Source organism: Sycon ciliatum, chromosome 8 (genome assembly GCF_964019385.1).
Source record: "Sycon ciliatum chromosome 8, ocSycCili1.1, whole genome shotgun sequence".
In the NCBI taxonomy this organism is placed as follows: Eukaryota; Metazoa; Porifera; class Calcarea; order Leucosolenida; family Sycettidae; genus Sycon; species Sycon ciliatum.
In genome coordinates, this window is record NC_088650.1 from 24,244,441 (window position 1) to 24,262,196 (window position 17,756).

General features: G+C 46.3%; 1 protein-coding gene across 1 annotated transcript in view; it reads right to left on the reverse strand.

The window, feature by feature from the left end:
• Positions 1 to 2,373: 2,373 nt before the first annotated feature.
• The window catches only part of LOC135822438 (uncharacterized), a 44,179-nt gene continuing 28,796 nt past the window's right edge, over positions 2,374 to 17,756 (reverse strand). Inside the window, exons 26-37 of the mRNA XM_065335205.1 lie at positions 17,413 to 17,480; positions 15,050 to 15,216; positions 14,361 to 14,392; positions 13,771 to 13,956; positions 12,402 to 12,496; positions 10,740 to 11,373; positions 9,930 to 9,972; positions 8,724 to 8,851; positions 8,025 to 8,107; positions 7,104 to 7,366; positions 6,609 to 6,675; positions 2,374 to 4,758 (exon numbers count right to left, since the gene is read on the reverse strand). Coding sequence (XP_065191277.1) covers positions 3,096 to 4,758; positions 6,609 to 6,675; positions 7,104 to 7,366; positions 8,025 to 8,107; positions 8,724 to 8,851; positions 9,930 to 9,972; positions 10,740 to 11,373; positions 12,402 to 12,496; positions 13,771 to 13,956; positions 14,361 to 14,392; positions 15,050 to 15,216; positions 17,413 to 17,480 — 3,429 coding nt within the window. The 3' untranslated portion in view covers positions 2,374 to 3,095. The remainder of the gene's footprint in view (positions 4,759 to 6,608; positions 6,676 to 7,103; positions 7,367 to 8,024; positions 8,108 to 8,723; positions 8,852 to 9,929; positions 9,973 to 10,739; positions 11,374 to 12,401; positions 12,497 to 13,770; positions 13,957 to 14,360; positions 14,393 to 15,049; positions 15,217 to 17,412; positions 17,481 to 17,756) is intronic.

The window sequence follows — 17,756 nt, forward strand, 5'->3', positions numbered from 1 at the left end:
AAGGAAAAGGACATATGGAAACGAGTTAAGAGTCAGGACGTCGAATGTCTCAGTACTCTGTCAGTTTTGTGCCTAGTTGTTGCACTTTCTGACTGTATATACAAGTACATGTAGTATCTAGTTACAGTGGTGGAGAGTTACTCTTAAAGGGGAAGTTAAGGCAAAAATTAAAATTTCACCAGTTGTAGTCTTCGGGGTGCTGAGTCGAATGGTCTTGGTCCGAGAAAGCTGAGACGCTCCCTTCCTACTTGAATCCCAATCGAACTCGCGCACTTCCACCGAAACTGGGTGACTGCGCCCTACGAGATGGGGATTTGTATGCAAAATGTCACTAAAAGCGCCATTTCGTTCTTATAAAAGCACGGATGACCGCGATTGGCCCATATGTTGTAGTCTTTTGGACGCTGAGTCGACTGGTTTTGGTCCGAAAAGGCTGCGATGCAGCGTTCGCCCCTAATTCCCAATCGAACATGGTTGAACAAGCGGTCACGTGCTCCTGCGTACACCAGTCACCTGGTCACCGTGCCTGCAGGGTACAACTTACAGCCTGTTTTGACCTTTTTTGGGTGCAGTCCTGTCACTCGAGTTGAACCTTGGTGTGAAAGTTGTCGCCTGCTGGCGTGGTGACCAGGTGATTTTGGCACCCAGGAGCACGTGACCGCTTCTTCAACCATGTTCGATTGGGAATAAAGGAGGAACGCTGCATCGCAGCCTTTTCGGACCAAAACCAGTCGACTCAGCGTCCAAAAGACTACAACATATGGGCCAATCGCGGTCATCCGTGCTTTTATAAGAACGAAATGGCGCTTTTAGTGACATTTTGCATACAAATCCCCATCTCGTAGGGCGCAGTCACCCAGTTTCGGTGGAAGTGCGCGAGTTCGATTGGGATTCAAGTAGGAAGGGAGCGTCTCAGCTTTCTCGGACCAAGACCATTCGACTCAGCACCCCGAAGACTACAACTGGTGAAATTTTGATTTTTGCCTTAACTTCCCCTTTAACTCGTTTCCATATGTCCTTTTCCTTTCTAATAATATTATTGGAAGAGCATTCCATGGGGGATTGCCAAAAAAATTGTGACGAAAACTCAAAATTTGACCCGTTTATGGCCCAAAGCTAGGATATCATCTTTTTCTGAATGGACTGTAGCTGCTTGCGTCACCGACTCGAAGAAGTCAAAGCCCATTTTCGTAAATCAACGCCCGGACTATTGAGTGTTATTGCTGAAGCTTGTAAGCCGGAATAGAGCACCGCCGCTACGGACTGTAGTCTGTACTGATATCAACTAACGAACTTACTTACTTGACATCACGTTGTCATCCGCAGCCTCCCACGAGTGGAATAATCCTGCCCGCTGTGCAGTAGACCCACTGACTAAAGCCGTAAAGGCACCGTTCTGAACACCGAATTAGAGTCCACAAGGCACAACTTCACAAGCGGGTGAGCACGGAATGAATCGAGGCGATGTAGAATACTGTGCTGTTCACTGAGTGACGAGAGAGGTTCTAAGTTTCTGCTTCTGATAGTGATACAACACCGCAGAACTCCTCTCCGCCAACACGGTCTATTCCGTGACTCGGTGCATGCCGGCTACTCAGGATCAAGGCAGGTTGCGCACTATTGAATGTCGGATTCATTGATTGCAGATCACAGCGTTCTACACGACTCTACAGTCAGTCCAGGTAGACAGGCCGGGGCACTACTGATTTCATGGTTTTGCAGAGACTACCCGTCGGAACGAAAGAAGTGAATAATTATAACAGTTTGTCGATACATGTACTAGTATATTATGCTATCTTCACTACAATATTATGTAGTCATTTCTTAGTTCGAGATCCGATAGACAGATCCTTTTCCAGCATCTTATCTATGTGATAAGAGATAGCAGTCATTCAGCTTATTTTATACGGTAGCATGCAATGATGCATGTCTATGTACTAGCATTCAACTCATTCATTTTCGCTTCATTGCTGTCATTTTCCAGGGCAGTCCCCTCACTGGCCTCAGACTCAGACTACTAGTATTGCCTAGTATTGGTACACTGACCGTTCTAGTCTTATGTCCCATACTGTCTGTGTAGTACTTCCTGAACTGGCTGAAGCATTGTGCAGCATATACATAGGACAAACAGGCTCAGCCTTGGAGTTCAGATTTTGACTGCCTTTTCTCCCATCACACACAGAACTTGTGACAGAAGACAGATCCAGGTATCATGACCAGGACACCACATGTGCGCACATGAACACACATGCACCACACAGACAGAGACACACACATCATGTACCATGCACACGCACAATAAGCATACAAACAGGTACAATAAATACACACACACACACACACAGGAACAGATCAAGCATAGAAAGCCCGATATTAAATGTACATCAATGTTTTTTCTTCAGTGTTGTTCTAATTAGCAAATGCACATCATGGTGGCAGGAATTGACAGCGATAGCATGAGGAGGCGACATGTGCTTATTACCATCCTCAAAATTGATGTGTGTAAAAAGTGTGATACCATACGTTGCATTGAACAGTGAATATAAGGTGAAGCGGCAATACTGAGTGGGCCGCACAGCAGCAAGGATCGGGTGGCTTTACTGGTAGCTGCAAATACATGGCATGCATTGTATAGATCCAATCGTGTAGTGGAAATGCGCATTTGTTTCTGCAAAGTTTAGCATTCAGCTCGCCTGAAAATGTGATTGCTTACAATTGGGTGCTGTCCGGAGATAAATGTTTTAGCATGAGACAGTGGTGATAAAGGCCTGGCCAAGAGAGAGCGGAAGCCAATTAGCTTTTACGCGGAACGTCGTTGAGCAATCCAGCTTATGCAATAAATCAAGACGGCCAGGCATTTCTCCCAGCATGGCCCACATTGTAAATAGGATTCGACGCATGACCACTCGAATAAGCCCCGGTTTATCTCAGAAACGCTATGTGACCAAAGAAGAATGGCTGGTTCAACTTCAATAATAGAAAAGGCGAAATACAATGCATGCAAAAGGAAAATATGCCAAAATGGGATCAGGAGCACAGAGAAAGTAAATTTCGTGGAGTCGTATTACAGGGAGGATTCGTTTCACACACGAGTATTACAGTGCTGAGTTCTCTTCATCTTCAGTTTCGGGTGTCAGCGGAGGTGCTGGTGTGAAGCGATCGTCGTCCGTATCTTCGTACTCTTCATTGCGCATGGGTCTGGATGCTTGTGTTGTGCTGTAGGCGGATACAGTGCTACGTACGCTGGACTCACGAGTGACCAAGCCTCCTATAGGCGCAACGTGGTCCGCTCCTCGCTGCTGCAGACTCGAGCCACTGCTTCTGGCTACGGTGCCACGATGCATTGGACCAGGCGTGTGTGGTGCTGGCGAGGTGGTGCTGCGAACACTTGACTCACGCGTGACGGTGGCGGCACGCGGAGGCACCGCGTCGACCGAGATGGCGTCATCCTTCAGCTTGGCCGCCGCAGCCCGTTGGTCCTCTTCATTGAGGTTGCCATCGGGAGGAGTGTGCTGACCCGGCAAAGCCACTCTCAGTGGTTGTGGATTGGCTGTTGTGTAGACGTTGTCCTCATCCAACCTGCTGAGTCGCTTGTTTGCTGGCGTGTCCTCCACATCCGGTTCATTCAAAGGTACATTCACATAAACTGTGCTGTTGGTCACGGAGTCGCTGAGAGAGTTTGTTGAAATAGCTGCTTGCTTACGCAGTTTCTTCTCCTTTTTCGCCTCTTTCTTGTCTTGCTTTTCAAGCGTTTTGTCTTTCATCATGCGCTCCCTGCGTTTAGCAGCAGCCCTCTCGCCATACGTCATCTTCTTGGGCTCGGCGGCACCTTCCAGTGAAGATCGTCTGGGTTGCGCCATTGCCATGGCAGGAGCCAGCGATGATCTCCTTGGTTCATCAGCAAGAGATGATCGTCTTTGCTCGTTACCAAGAGAAGATCGCCTTGGCTCAAGATTTTCAGGCGTGAAAGAGCGGCCGTCTGCGCTATCAAAAGAGTCGTTTTTGACGACAGTCATCTGAAAGGCCGGTTGTGGCTTCTTCTTGCCACCCTCCATTGCCTTCCGTTCTCGCATCATCTTGGCCTTCTGACCAGGGGTCATTTTCACTGGTGGTAGGTCCCATGCACTTGTTGAGCTGGAGTCTTCGTCTAGAGAGCCTCCGCGTGAATCCAACGTAGATCTCTTGGAGTTCAGAGTGCTAATGCCACCGCTTGGAGTGAGGGATGGCCTGGGCCCACTAGAGCTGCTGAACTCCTGCGACGCGGATGACGTGCGTCGAAACACGTTGAGAAACGTGTACGCCGTACTGCGACGACGGCGGCCATCGTAGCTGCCGTCCATTTTGGCAGCAGCCGATCGGCTCTGCGAGTTACTACTGGCTGCACTCTTTGATTGCGTGTCGGAGGAGAAGAACTTTGTGCTGATCATGTTCTTCACAACACGGTTAGAAGCAAACTGGAACAGGAAGATGAAGAAGCCCTGGAAGGCGACGAGAATTGTGAATATCCATTGCGGAGCCGGGTGTGTGTTCTCCAGCACCAGCAGACCTGAGATCCAGGTGACGCCGAGCACCACGCTCAGGCTGATACTGATGCGGATACGCTGTCGACGCACCTTCTTCTCGTTTTTGTTCGTAGTCGGCTGCTTCCTAGAGAGTACGAGTGTGACCTTCACCAGAATGGCGATGTTCAGGATCATTGTTAGTATCATTGGAGCTACAAGACTGATGAAGAACGAAATGCCATAATCAATGCGACAGCTGCAGAAATACAAAGACAAGAATTGAAAACACATACAGTCCATTTTAAAACTATAGACGCGTACCTAGGCAAAAACCGGTATGCCAGCATCTATACCACATAAAATCTGTGATCACTTTGTGCATAAATTTTTCCAAATTGGGTGTCTGTTGTCCAATCGTTTAGAAGCTATATGAGAGTAATTGTGGAGCGGACCTGAGCAATATTCCGAATACTATTCTCAAAAAGTTCCAGCTAAATTTGAAATATTTCAAAAACACTGCACGTCTATAGTTTTGAAATGGACTGTAGCAGTATTCCTTTGTTTGAGGGAATGATAAGGGGAAAGGTCAGAAGAAAAGGTACGCTTTCCAACGGCCAAAGAGAGTTGGAAAGCTTGTGTCTTTGTGGGTAACCTGAACATTTGGGCTCATGCAAAATCGCACCGATTTTGGGATTTCCCCACAACTTTTTGCGTCCACAAAAATGTTGTGCTGGACCGCATTCCTGTCACTTCGCAGTGGCTTTTCGTTGGTGCAGTTTGTATCCCATCCTCCCACCCCTGGCTTCTGGGTGTGTGTTTATCGATATATTATTATCGTATTGGTTTTTCTTATTGGCCATGTGGCTGTTGCAGTTACGACTGCTTTTCTTTTTTAGTTAAAAAACGTAGGGGTGGTGTGTGCGTCGTGGGCCATTGTATGGTTACATACAGCTTCAGATTGTATGGCTAGTGACAGGGGGGTTGAGTCTGCAGGGGAAGAATACAGTGATTGAACTGAAGCTGGATGATGACCGTGTGGTGAGTGTGTGGGGGTTTCGAGATGCCGTCCTGGGGCAGGGATGTCGGTCCTTTAGCTTGGACGGGTGTTGTTACATTCATTGTAACATTTTGTCGTTTTCTGTGTGTTTTGCTGTGCAACTACAGTAGCAGCAGTGTCTTGTGCTAATTTTCCTTATGATATCAGGCCCTATGCGTACAATTATTCAAAAAAGAAAAAAAGAAAAAATATCAGGAAGGAGATATAATAATATCAATAATAAAGCCATTGCCGAGCCACCGTTCTCACAGCAGAGACTTCTGTGTGTGTTATTGTTGTGAAGTGGACCACAAAGACAAATCGGTGTTGCTTCTAGAAGTGGAACTAAGGGCTTTCACAATAGGCCAGTGATACAGAAAGAGACACGTTGAATTTTCGGATAATTGACATGAAAGCAAGGGCCCACATGCATTCAATTCCTTGCTCGATTCCCGGAGTAAAGTAAGTTCACGACATCAGTGTTCTATCCATGAAAAATTTTTACAGGCAGGGGAAACAAACAGCTAGCCCATTTTTTCATTCTGAAACTTTGCCGCGACACACAAAATTCAATACAGTGGCCCAGCACACACCCGGAGAGAAGGGGGGGGGGGGGGGGTGGCTGGGGCTGCACCCCTGTGACATTATTGTATGACATTTTGATAGTGATAAAGACCAATCTGAAACTCATCCAGAGTGTTGAGCGCTGACACTGATACGTAGATGCCCAGGCTCCACATTACTCTTAGAAATCATATACAGTGGAACCTGTCTGAGACGACTGCTCAAGGGACCTTCAAAATATGGTCTCTGTCTCCAGGTGGTCTCCTTATCCAGGGTCAATTGACTGGAGAAAGCATCCGCTGGTCCTGGTTCCAGTGATCTTTTAGGACAGGTGGTCGCCTTATCCGAGTGGTCGCCTTGACAGGTTTTACTGTGCGTAAATAGCGAGTGTCTGCTACTCATGAAGATACAAGGACCTGTGCCCCGAAGCATTATTATGCAGCTAAAGGTAGTGGGTCCGCAACACAAGTGAAAAGATGCCTGCTAAGAGCTGCCGTTGAACTCACAATTGCTGATTGCCGTATGCTCCCCAGTCTGCTGCAGCGGTCACTATCACAATCACTAGGGGAATACCTGAAAAAGAAACGAACAGATTCAGACAAAGAACAAGGACGGTTTTCAGTTTCTAATTCCTTACATTGTACACGTATGTCGATCTGCTACTAGAACACAGCCAGCATAATTATCATAATTGTAATGTCAATTGCATATTACGTGTATTAGGAGCTTCACCGTGTTGGCATCAATGCAATGTAGATATACACAGCATGTATAGCTTTCGCATAAGCCGAAGCGACAACAGCCAAACAGGATATTGATGGCGATATAAAACGCGTGCCGAAAATAGAATACAAATAGAACGTAGCTCCATAGCCAGAGCATATTTGCTGGCACGTACATATGCATCATCACACAGCGACCAGGAGCATAAAACTTGGACATCGGTAGGGCACGGCATCATGAGAGTGTTGGTGATTTTGAACAGCGCAGAAGTTACTTACCATGTGCAAAGATGATTGACTTGAGCAACAGGTTGCTGACTTTGCTGTCGAAGATCTTGATCAGGCCGGCGTAGAGGTTGTAAGCCTCGACAGCCATCCAGAAGAACGAGCACAGCATGAAGTAGTGAAGGAGCAGTGCAATGGCACGGCATGCGTCTGCATTCTCCGTCTTGTCAATGCCCAAGAGGAAGATGAGCAGGACAGCCACCAGAGATATTGACAGACCGACGATGATGTTCGATTGCTTGTTGTTACGGATCTCCCTGCACAGTGCCAGAGTGATTGAGCATAGTGAATTTTGGATGTCAGCTACTACTACTACAGTCAACTTCGCTTATATCGACACTCAGCGGGGCATCAGAAAAGTGTCCTTATTCGCGAAGTGTCGTTATACCCGAAGTCGCATTCTATGTATTACAGTTGGATGGGACTTTGCTCTGGGCATGGAAATTCTGTCGTTATTCGCGAATTGTCGTTATATCCGCAGTCGTTATTAGCGAAGTTGACTGTATCGTATTTGATGTCAGCTACTACTATCGTATTTGCACAGTTCACGGTATGCATGAGTAGTAGATACAAGTGTGTGTGTATAGTATACAATCATAATATCCACCAGAAATCAGGACAAAACACAGGCTAACAGCGGTCTGGTGCCACGAGCAAAGAACTCTTCACAAAAAAATATGCGCAATGTCCATGGCTACAGCATTACTTGAACCTTCAGTCATAGCTACCAATAAACACAACCTCAAGTGACACCCAGCGCACGTATGCACGCGCAGGCAAACACACACACGCACATACGCTCGCACACGCAAATACACACACACACACACACACACACACACACACACACACACACACACACTGCTACTACTCACACGCACACAGCACAGCACAGCACAGACACAAACTACTTACTTCTTCAGCAAAAAGAGAACAATGGTCAGCACTAGTCCAGCAATAGACAGGCTTGCACCGATTGTCGTAAACAACTCCAATGCCTACATGACCAGTGCAGATGACACAACACACGAATCACGGGGAAAGTAGCAGACATCAACACAACAGATTTGAAAACGTTACCTGGGTTGCAAAACGGTGCACGTAAAACTCAATATCCACCTGCAGTACGTCAACCTTAGCATGCCCTCCTCGATAAGATCAGGCTTCAAACAAACACAAGTGTGCTTCGCTGCTTGGATGACGACTATACCATAGTTTAGTGATAGAGTATTGCTGGCCATAGGCGCGGGACCCTGGTTCGAATTCTGGTGGCGAGAGTCATTTTTTTCTTCTTCACACTTTCTCGTTTGCAACTTTCCCTCAAACTAATGAGTGTGTTTCTTTACTTGTGTTTGTCCCTTGTCTCCCAGTACATGCTAGGAAAATATTAATGTCCCATTTCTGAAATGCTGGGCCAAAATCTGCTCCATTCAAATTAGCCAGCACTCACACAGTAGCACAGGGAGTGCTGCATCGATACTGGCTCCTGAAACATGGCCAAATACCTTGAGATACACCGACATTACAAGATTGATCATATCATATGAGAAGAAGAAAATGCCCAACAAGTTTAATATTCAGCGTCGTGAGCAGCCCCAGGAGGATTCAACCTACCTCGTTGGGTTCTGCTCCCGGCGCAAACAGCAGAGCAAAGTTGGTCAAATGAGTGCACTGACATGTGACGTGTGTTTCAGTGCTACCCATTACTGTGCATCCTTCTTGACTCCAGCCACCTCTACCACCTGCAGGGGCATGGACAAGGAGAGGAACTACATGCTAAAATATGGCCATGAAATTTTGAAATGTAGGTAGCATTGTTCAAGCTTGCCACAGGCCCATAAGATGCAACTCCGACAAACATAATTATTGTGCAAGTTACTGCAGTATGGACATGACAGGGGAGCAGCCCGTGAGAGACAGAGACAGAAGGGAGATGACTGTACAACCCTCCCCCCCCCCCCCCCACACACAATTTGTAGGGCTTCCAGATTGTCTGAGTTAGGCCTGGAAACCAGTTGGGCATTTGCCATTGCATGACCAGTTTACGTGACCACGAGTCTGGGAATATCTCTACATCCTGCCCCGGACATGTGCCTGGATTTCTTAAAAGGACAAAAGAGCACTGTCCGCAGCCTGAGAGGTGCCAAAGGACTTGTCAATTGTTATCCTCAGCAGATGATGTAGTACTGAATACAATTTCAGCAGAATGACAGCAGAGTTGTCTCAATTGTTTATCATTAGCAAGTATCAGATCATGTCCCATCGATACAGTGATTGACTGTTTGTTTGAAGTTTTATTTTACATCGCAAACCAAACGGGTCGTGATGCCAAATATTATGATGGCGATAGAATACAAAGCGTGGCTCGATAGTGGCTGCCCTAATTGAACATGGGGTAAGTATTAAACACCTCTACAGCAGACCTCTTGCTAACTAATGGTGCCAATCGCTGCTTACATCCAATCACAAATGCACTGTTATGATGCCTATTTCTGCAGTGCTAGAAAACACAATCACACTCGGCTCCTATCATTACAGCAGTGCACATGGCACTCGTCATTCCTTTCGCCACCCCCCCCCCCCCTCCCATGGTGCTTGCTGTGTACGCCGATACCGAAACCCTTGGTCGGAGGAGTCCACCGCACCTCGCCAGCGCAGCTCATGTAGCGCCTACACACCCATTGTTCTTTTTTTTGTTTTGCCTTTGTTTTGTTTCCCCTACTTTCGTAGGTATGTGCACTGTGACAAAAAAATAGAACACTCCCGATTACACTGCTCGTGCATTATACATGAACACCGCGGCTGGATTGGTGCACTTACTGTTGCGCTGGTAGTCCCAGAATGCGCACACCTGGTCCTGCGTCTGTACACCGTGCACATAGACAAAGAGAGCAAATTCTGAATGGCCGCCATTCCCGGAGTGAAAACGCAGTCATAGCGTAGTAGAACATGGCAACAAAAAACCCTGTGAATATTCTAACAACCTGTGTTTGTCAACATATTCCATCTTGCCACAACATTCTAAAATACCAGTGCTAGATCGCTGGTGGTCACATGCAGGCATCCAGGATTTAGCTCTTATTTTATTGGTAAGCAGAAACCCTGCAAATAGGAGCCCTCGACATTTTTCTGATTTCTTCTCCAGTGTATGATTTATTGCATTTTAATCCATTGTGTTAATTAGCCCTCGACTGGGTGTAAGAAAAGTGTTTTTACTCTCCGTTATCTACATTCTTGAGATTGAACGCATGCAGTGGGATGGTTACCATTTTGAAGTAAGCCAATATAATTATTGTGTTGCTATTGTGAGTTGTCGCTCACATGGTTTGATGTATTCACTTTCTGTTCTGAGTTTTTGGGTGTTCTGGGCTCAACAGATATGAGACAGGGGACTTGAATCACTTGCAAGAGTGCTAGTGAGTACATGTGCTGTGGATGTGTTTTCTTCAATCCAGTCACACATCCACCCTGTACTGGAATTGCACATCACCACTCTCTACGTAGTAATCTCTACAAAATGTCGGTTTCTGATGATCGCTTAGTGTGTGAAACTCGGAGTTCAAGCACTTTTTCATCCTCTTATTATTGTTAGTAATTTGTACGTATATAGTTATCAATGCAATGGCTTACATCACCCGAGACGGGCTGCAGTGAGATCTGGATTGGCTCGGGAAGTAGTCGCTGTCCACCAGGCAACGTTTCTACATCCGGTGACGTGTCGCGCTCAATTGAAATGCTAATAACCAAACTGTTTGGGCTGACGATCTCCCGTGTGGCTGCAGCGTCCTCAGTTTCTGCATCACCTGTTCCGGCTGTTTCTCTTATTTCCGTGAAGAAAAGTGTAGCAGTGAAGACGATGAAGTGAATTCGCCGCCTGCAATCTGGATTGGTTGGGTCTGCAGTGCCGTTGGGCAGCGTACATGTAGCCGCAGCTACAACGCTGTCGGGCAAGAATGCCGACACAGGCGCCACGGCTTGCTGGTCATTCAGCTGGTTGCCCGAGCCAATGGCTACGTCGGATGGGTTCAACATTGATGGAACAACGGGGTTATCGCCCTGACCTGGCACCAACGAGAATGTGGTGCTGAATACTTCCCGTCCAAAGTCGATGATCGTGGACGACACCGTTGGTGATGTGAGGACTTCATACACAGCCGTAGCGGTCTCGTTGTCATCACTCTGGGGATCAAGAGGCACAGCCACCTGCCGGGTCTGCATGATAATGGGTTTCTGTGCATTGGTGGCCACCAGGATTTGCACAATTCTAACAACAGATAAGAAAAGCAATGGTACAATCATCATGATCATAATCCATTTTCAGATAAAATGAGCAGGGACAGAGGTCAAACACTGATTGGGAAGAATTGTCCTTCTAGTCAACCCAGGTGTCACTCTAGGGCTAGTAGACTCCGCATAATAATCCCGGCCTCAGTGACCTAGTGAGGACCTGAGCTTGCAGCTCTCTTGCTTCGTGTATTTGTATGTCCTGCCGTGTGTACCGGTGGCTACAGTGAGGTGCATGGTGCCTATATACAGCACATACAGTGTATCCTATATGCAGCACATACAGTGTATCATGTATGCAGTACATACAGTGTATCATGTATGCAGCACATACAGTGTATCCTATATACAGCACATACAGTGTATCCTATATACAGCACATACAGTGTATCCTATATACAGCAGATACAGTGTATCATGTATGCAGTACATACAGTGTATCATGTATGCAGTACATACAGTGTATCATGTATGCAGCACATACAGTGTATCATGTATGCAGCACATACAGTGTATCATGTATGCAGCACATACAGGGTATCCTATATGCAGCAGATACAGTGTATCCTATATACAGCACATACAGGGTATCCTGTATACATGTAGAGCACATACAGTGTATCCTGTATATAGCACATACTGTAAAAGCCATATATATAACGAAGAGCTAACTCTAATGAATTAATGAGGAGAAATCTGACGTTAAAATAGAAAACGTTAGACAGAAATTTATACATATTGTTGCTATTGAGCGTTGAGAATGAGTGAGAATCGTTACCTTTGATACACGTAAACTGGTCAATTTTAGGGAATTGTTATATAATTTTATGCGCCTCGTTAGAATAATGGCTCTTACAGTACAGTGTATTCTGTATCAAAAAAGACATGGTTTACAGAATTGAAGAACACGATTTGCACACATGAACACACTGTCGTCGTATGTGTTAGGCTCTATGTGATGTGTGGATGTGTACCCACAGTAGATGCAAGCCTGGTATAGCCACTCACTCTGCACTGGTGTTTAGCGCTATCTGTGCTTCGAATAGAACAGCTGACGGGGAGGCCAGGACATTACTCACAACCTGCAAGACACCTGTCGTGATCTGCAGCAACATAGCACAAGACACAGGCGCTGTGGGAGCTGACAGGCTGTTGCAGTGAGTAATACACCTCTACATGAAATCATTGAAAAGCGTCACTAACAGTCTCCAGGGTTCTAGCCAGGTCAAAATAGTAGGGGGGGGGGGCATGGGAAACATATACCCTGTATCTCATTTTCCAATTTCCAAATATTGTCTCGCCACGCTAAATGGGCTGAATCCCCAACTTCGCCCCAGACAAATGTGCCTTTATGAACAATCTATAAGTAGTGACTTTCGGCTGCATTTTCGTTGAATTGCATGAAAAACACGAAAAGCGGAAAATGAGTAGGGGGTGTCGCGAACGTCGCCATGAACTACATGTACAAGAGTTCGGAATAACAATAATTTATATTTTCATTACATGACGATGATTTAGTACTCTTTTGCTTGCTTACACTGTGGCTGATTCCACGCTTGGGTTAGCCGAAGTCTAGTTCCCCATCGTCCTGTCTAGTGATTTCGTTTCACTTCGAAGTAGCTTCAAAGGAATTCTTCGTTTCTCTATTCTTTGCATTTTGTTCACAAACAAATTCTTCGTTATGTTTCGTCCCGTGAGTAGTTTCGCGCTCTTGATTTGTTTTGCTCACGTGTGACTTTCCTTTCCTTTCTTTTCGTGATGCATGACCATAATGTCGTATTGCTATGATGTTTATGTGTACGTGACCACGTGATTGCGTGTTCACTAACTACAGACAGTAGGCTAGTGCACTTTAGCGATTCGCCCTCCTTGCTGTTCACTTCTTCCATTTCTGTTTTGTCGATGCAGTAGTTCCTTTTTTTTCATCATGCCACGTCTATGAAAGTCGTGGTCGCCATTTTTTATGCATGATCTCTGTGCGCAGCTGCCTGTGGATGCAGCTGCCTTTTTCCGTTGAATTTTGGATCTTCTTTGAGAAAGAAACAAAGAAACAAACTTTCCACATGAAGAAACGTTGAAAGTCTTTCATGGTCGTTGAGTCGCGATTTTTATGATGTCGCGAGTCACGACAGGGGGCATTCCATGACATGTTGATTTAGCTGATACTGTTGATAGCGATCTTATAACAAATAATTATATATTCTATTTATCTACCGTTTATTCTTATTATCTTAGCAAGGGCACTGCATTTTTAAATCTGGAAAATGACGATCCTATGTCTTGTTACTTTCAAAAACAAGTAAACGTTTGTCCCAGAAGCAAGATACACATGTACAACCCCGCCGAAACGCCTAGTGCATAGTTCTCGTGATCTTACTGCATTGGTCTCGTCTCTCAGACCTTCCTCATCGTCAACCGGGTCGCTAATGATGCTGACTTCGATGATCGAGAGGACATTTGTCACGACTCCCACATCGGTGGGCTCCAGCATGGATGACACACTGGTCAAAAATTCCAGGTCGGCAGTCGTATCAACAGCAGCTTGCACGGTGTTAATTTCAACCTGGGAACAGAGGGAACAAAGACAACGCCAGAGTTGCACTATCAAGTCAAGGATACATACCATTAGTGATTTTGCGGCCCTTCGACCAAGCCCAGAACCTCCAAGCATGTAAGATCGGGGCGTAAAGTTCAGAGGTTTGAGTGAACGGAACTAAGGTGAGGGGCCAAGGGCAAGGGCAAAAAATTCACAGAACACCCTTTTAAAACTACTCATCATGCGTTAACTGGAAAATGAACCGCATCATTGAAGACTTTCTCACAATCATCCCAGTATCCAGTATGCAGCTACTCTGTTCTTCCATTGAAGCCGTGCCTACACAGCAGTTCTAGGGACTACCAGAGACAAATCTATTTCCCGGCCCAGGGTGAGACGGTTTCACTGTTTCTGAGATTTTCTACACTTACATTTTCCAAGATGGTCAACTGCTCGGTCAAATCTGCGGAGGAAAAAGAGACATGGATTGGCACAATTCGGCTGGAAGCACACCATTAAACATGTCTCAAGTATTGCTAGATTTTGACTACTCTCAGTTGGTTTCGATTGTTGATACAAGTACTCGCACAGTCGAGCTGAGTTTTAAAAGGTATTCTAGACATGATAGACATGGTAGACAAGTTCAGATTGCCCTTGCTTCCTCGCAAGCAGTCCGTTGAGATGTGAAGTAACCTACAAAACAGGGAGGTTCCAGGCTGTCCAAGAGAGTGCTCAATACCGAGAGGCAGAGCTAGTTAAGAGGAAAAATGAGTTTTTACTCCGAGTTTCACACACATTATTGTGTGAAGTAGCCTACTTCAGGTATCATTTTTAAACTTTTGAGTCCCATTTCTCTGTGTAATGGTAAGCTAGTGAACAACACTGTATTCCATTGTGGCAATAACCTGACACTCTGCAAAGAATATTACCGCAACTGCAGGGTGTAGCTGGTTCCCCTTTTAGTGGGGTGCACGGCCGGATATGTGTAGCATTGCTAGTGCGTGTCATTCATGGTCATTATGTGCAAGCTGAACCTTGGTCGAATTTTGGGGGGGGGGGGGTGCACGTTCCCCCTGTGCCCCATGCGGGCTACACGCCTGCAGATTACAGGATCACTTACTAAAGGCAGGCAGCACACCGATACTGCCTGGTTGAAGCGTGAACTCGGGAGCGAAGAACATAGGCCCATCGGTTTCAACTGTACGCGCAATCTCCTGGGCCATAGCTGAACTTTGGTTGCCACGATGAACCATGGCTGTGTTGAATGTTGTGATAATGCTACCTCCCCTGTAGACAGAATGGTCAGCCGTGAATGATGACACAGGTCATAATAAACGAGATTCATATTCTACATCCTCCTCCCCTCCTAATCACACATACACACACATGCACATGCACCCCCCCCCCCTCCCAGCACACACGCACACACACACACACACACGATTGCTTGTATCCTCTCTCCCACGCACACATGGACCTACATCACTCATACACCCTAAACACTAATACACGCGCACCATGTACCATGCACCATGTACCATGTACCATGTACCATGTATACGCCCGTCACAAGAGAAGCACGCAAATCTGCAAATGCACTGAATGTGCGTCAACAGATTTTTCTCTTATAGCAACGATAGCGGCCAAGATCTGAATGAGACTGAGCAAGACTAGCGCCAGATAACTGCCTAATCCACACAACTAGGACCCGTGGTTGGCTCTGGCCATCCCAGCAAGAAGGCAGATATGCATGCCTGTTCGATTGGTGAATAAAAATAAAAATACCTACTAGACACACACACACACACACACACACACACACACACACACACACACACATGCCCACACACGCCTACACACGCCCTCCCCCCCCCCCCACACACACATCAACACGTACAAGCACACAAAGGCAGGAGGACTATTTTACACCATATTTACACCATATTTACACCATATTTACACCATATTTACACCATATTTACACCATATGCATAAAGGATAATGCACTTCACACACAGGGTGGGGAGAAGTTCCAAAAATCCGCAACATACATAGTATGACACATGTGTGACCATTTTAAGTGTGTGCATACTGCTAGGTACCTCCTCCAGTACGTTGTACAACCTTTTCCAAGCTGGCCCGCATGCACCCCATACTACTTCGTACTCACCTTTTGTCTCCTTTTGTCACCTTTTGTTCCGTAGTCCTGGGTAGCTACTTGCGCGCCCATATTTGCCATAGCTACCCAGGCCCTTTATCTTGCCGCCCTCAATTGATATCTCTCTTCCACAATGTAGTCGTTCCGTTTGTCTTTGTCTGAGTCTCTTCGTCTTCCCTCATAAAAGTCGTTCCCACCTAACCTGTTCCCGTTGTCCCTAATGTCTTGGGAGTACTCGTCCTATTTCGAACTCAACAATACGGATATAATTTTGTATATGTGTGGTTGTGTGTATGTGTGTGTGTGTGTGTGTGTGTGTGTTTATTTGTGTGTATGTATGTATGTATGTATGTAGCAGTTCGAGACGGGCCAGGTTTGACATGCCTTGTATGCCAGCGAACCTTCACGTCCATCAGTGGAAGGACTCGACACAAGTGCAAACTGACTGACATCCAAACTACAGCGGCACCACCCCTGGAGTGCTCCGCCTGTCACCGGACCTTCCGCTCGACTAGCGGCCGGACACGGCAGCAGGATCAAGATCAAGATGTATGTATGTATGTGTGCGTGTGTGTGTGTGTGTGTTCGTGTGTATGTATGTACAGTCCTGGACATGGAAATCCGGTCGCATGTCTAGCGGCCCCAGGGTGCTGGCCATGGAGCCGTGGATAAGCGGTACACACTTGCATTTATGCGCTGCAGCGCCCTAGTCGCATCGGATCGATTAACATGTGTCCTGCACGCAGCGTTCTGTACGCGCTGAGGGCGCCGGCCCCGGTCAATCGACCGGATTTCCATGTCCACGACAGTATGTATATATATGTGTGTATGTACGTATGTGTGTGTATGTATGTGTGCATGTGTGTGTGCAGTGGTATGTGCAGTCGATTTCCAATCGAGAGGTTGCGGGTTCAACTCCCGACGATTATGGTCGCACACGTCTTTCTTGTCTTTCTCGGACTCTTCCTGACTTTTCTTTCATTCTCCTGGGTGGTTACCAACAGCCAGTGTATGCCGGAGTATGTGGTGTGGTGTGTGTGTGTGTAGAAAAAATGGAAAAATGAAAAATAGGGATTCACTGGCCAGAAAAAGTCACTTCAAAACAGCTGTGTGGTGGATACCAGGCTAAAAATAGTGGCGGTCAATTCATCAGCCTTGCAAGCTGTTGAATGGTGTAATCCCAGCACAAGTTGCTATGTCTAACATAGCTGTTCGCTATCATCGCTTCCGCGATGGGCATGTCTGAGGTCAGAGGTGTATGTGTGTGTGTATGTGTGTGTGTATGTATGTGTGTATGTATATGCGTTTGTATGCTTGTACCTTACCTGAACGTCGGTAGTGACATGTTGAGAACATCGAACAAATCTTGGTTAGTATCGAAGATTTGCTGGAGCTACGATTATCACAAAACAAAACAAAACACGGGCTTATTTTAATTGCAACTTCCATCTATAGCGGGGTTGTTCTTAAAGGGGAAGTTAAGGCAAAAATCAAAATTTCGCCAGTTGTAGTCTTCGGGGTGCTGAGTCGAATGGTCTTGGTCCGAGAAAGCTGAGACGCTCCCTTCCTACTTGAATCCTAATCGAACTCGCACACTTCCACCGAAACTGGGTGACTGCGCCCTACTAGATGGGGATTTGTATGCAAAATGTCACTAAAAGCGCCATTT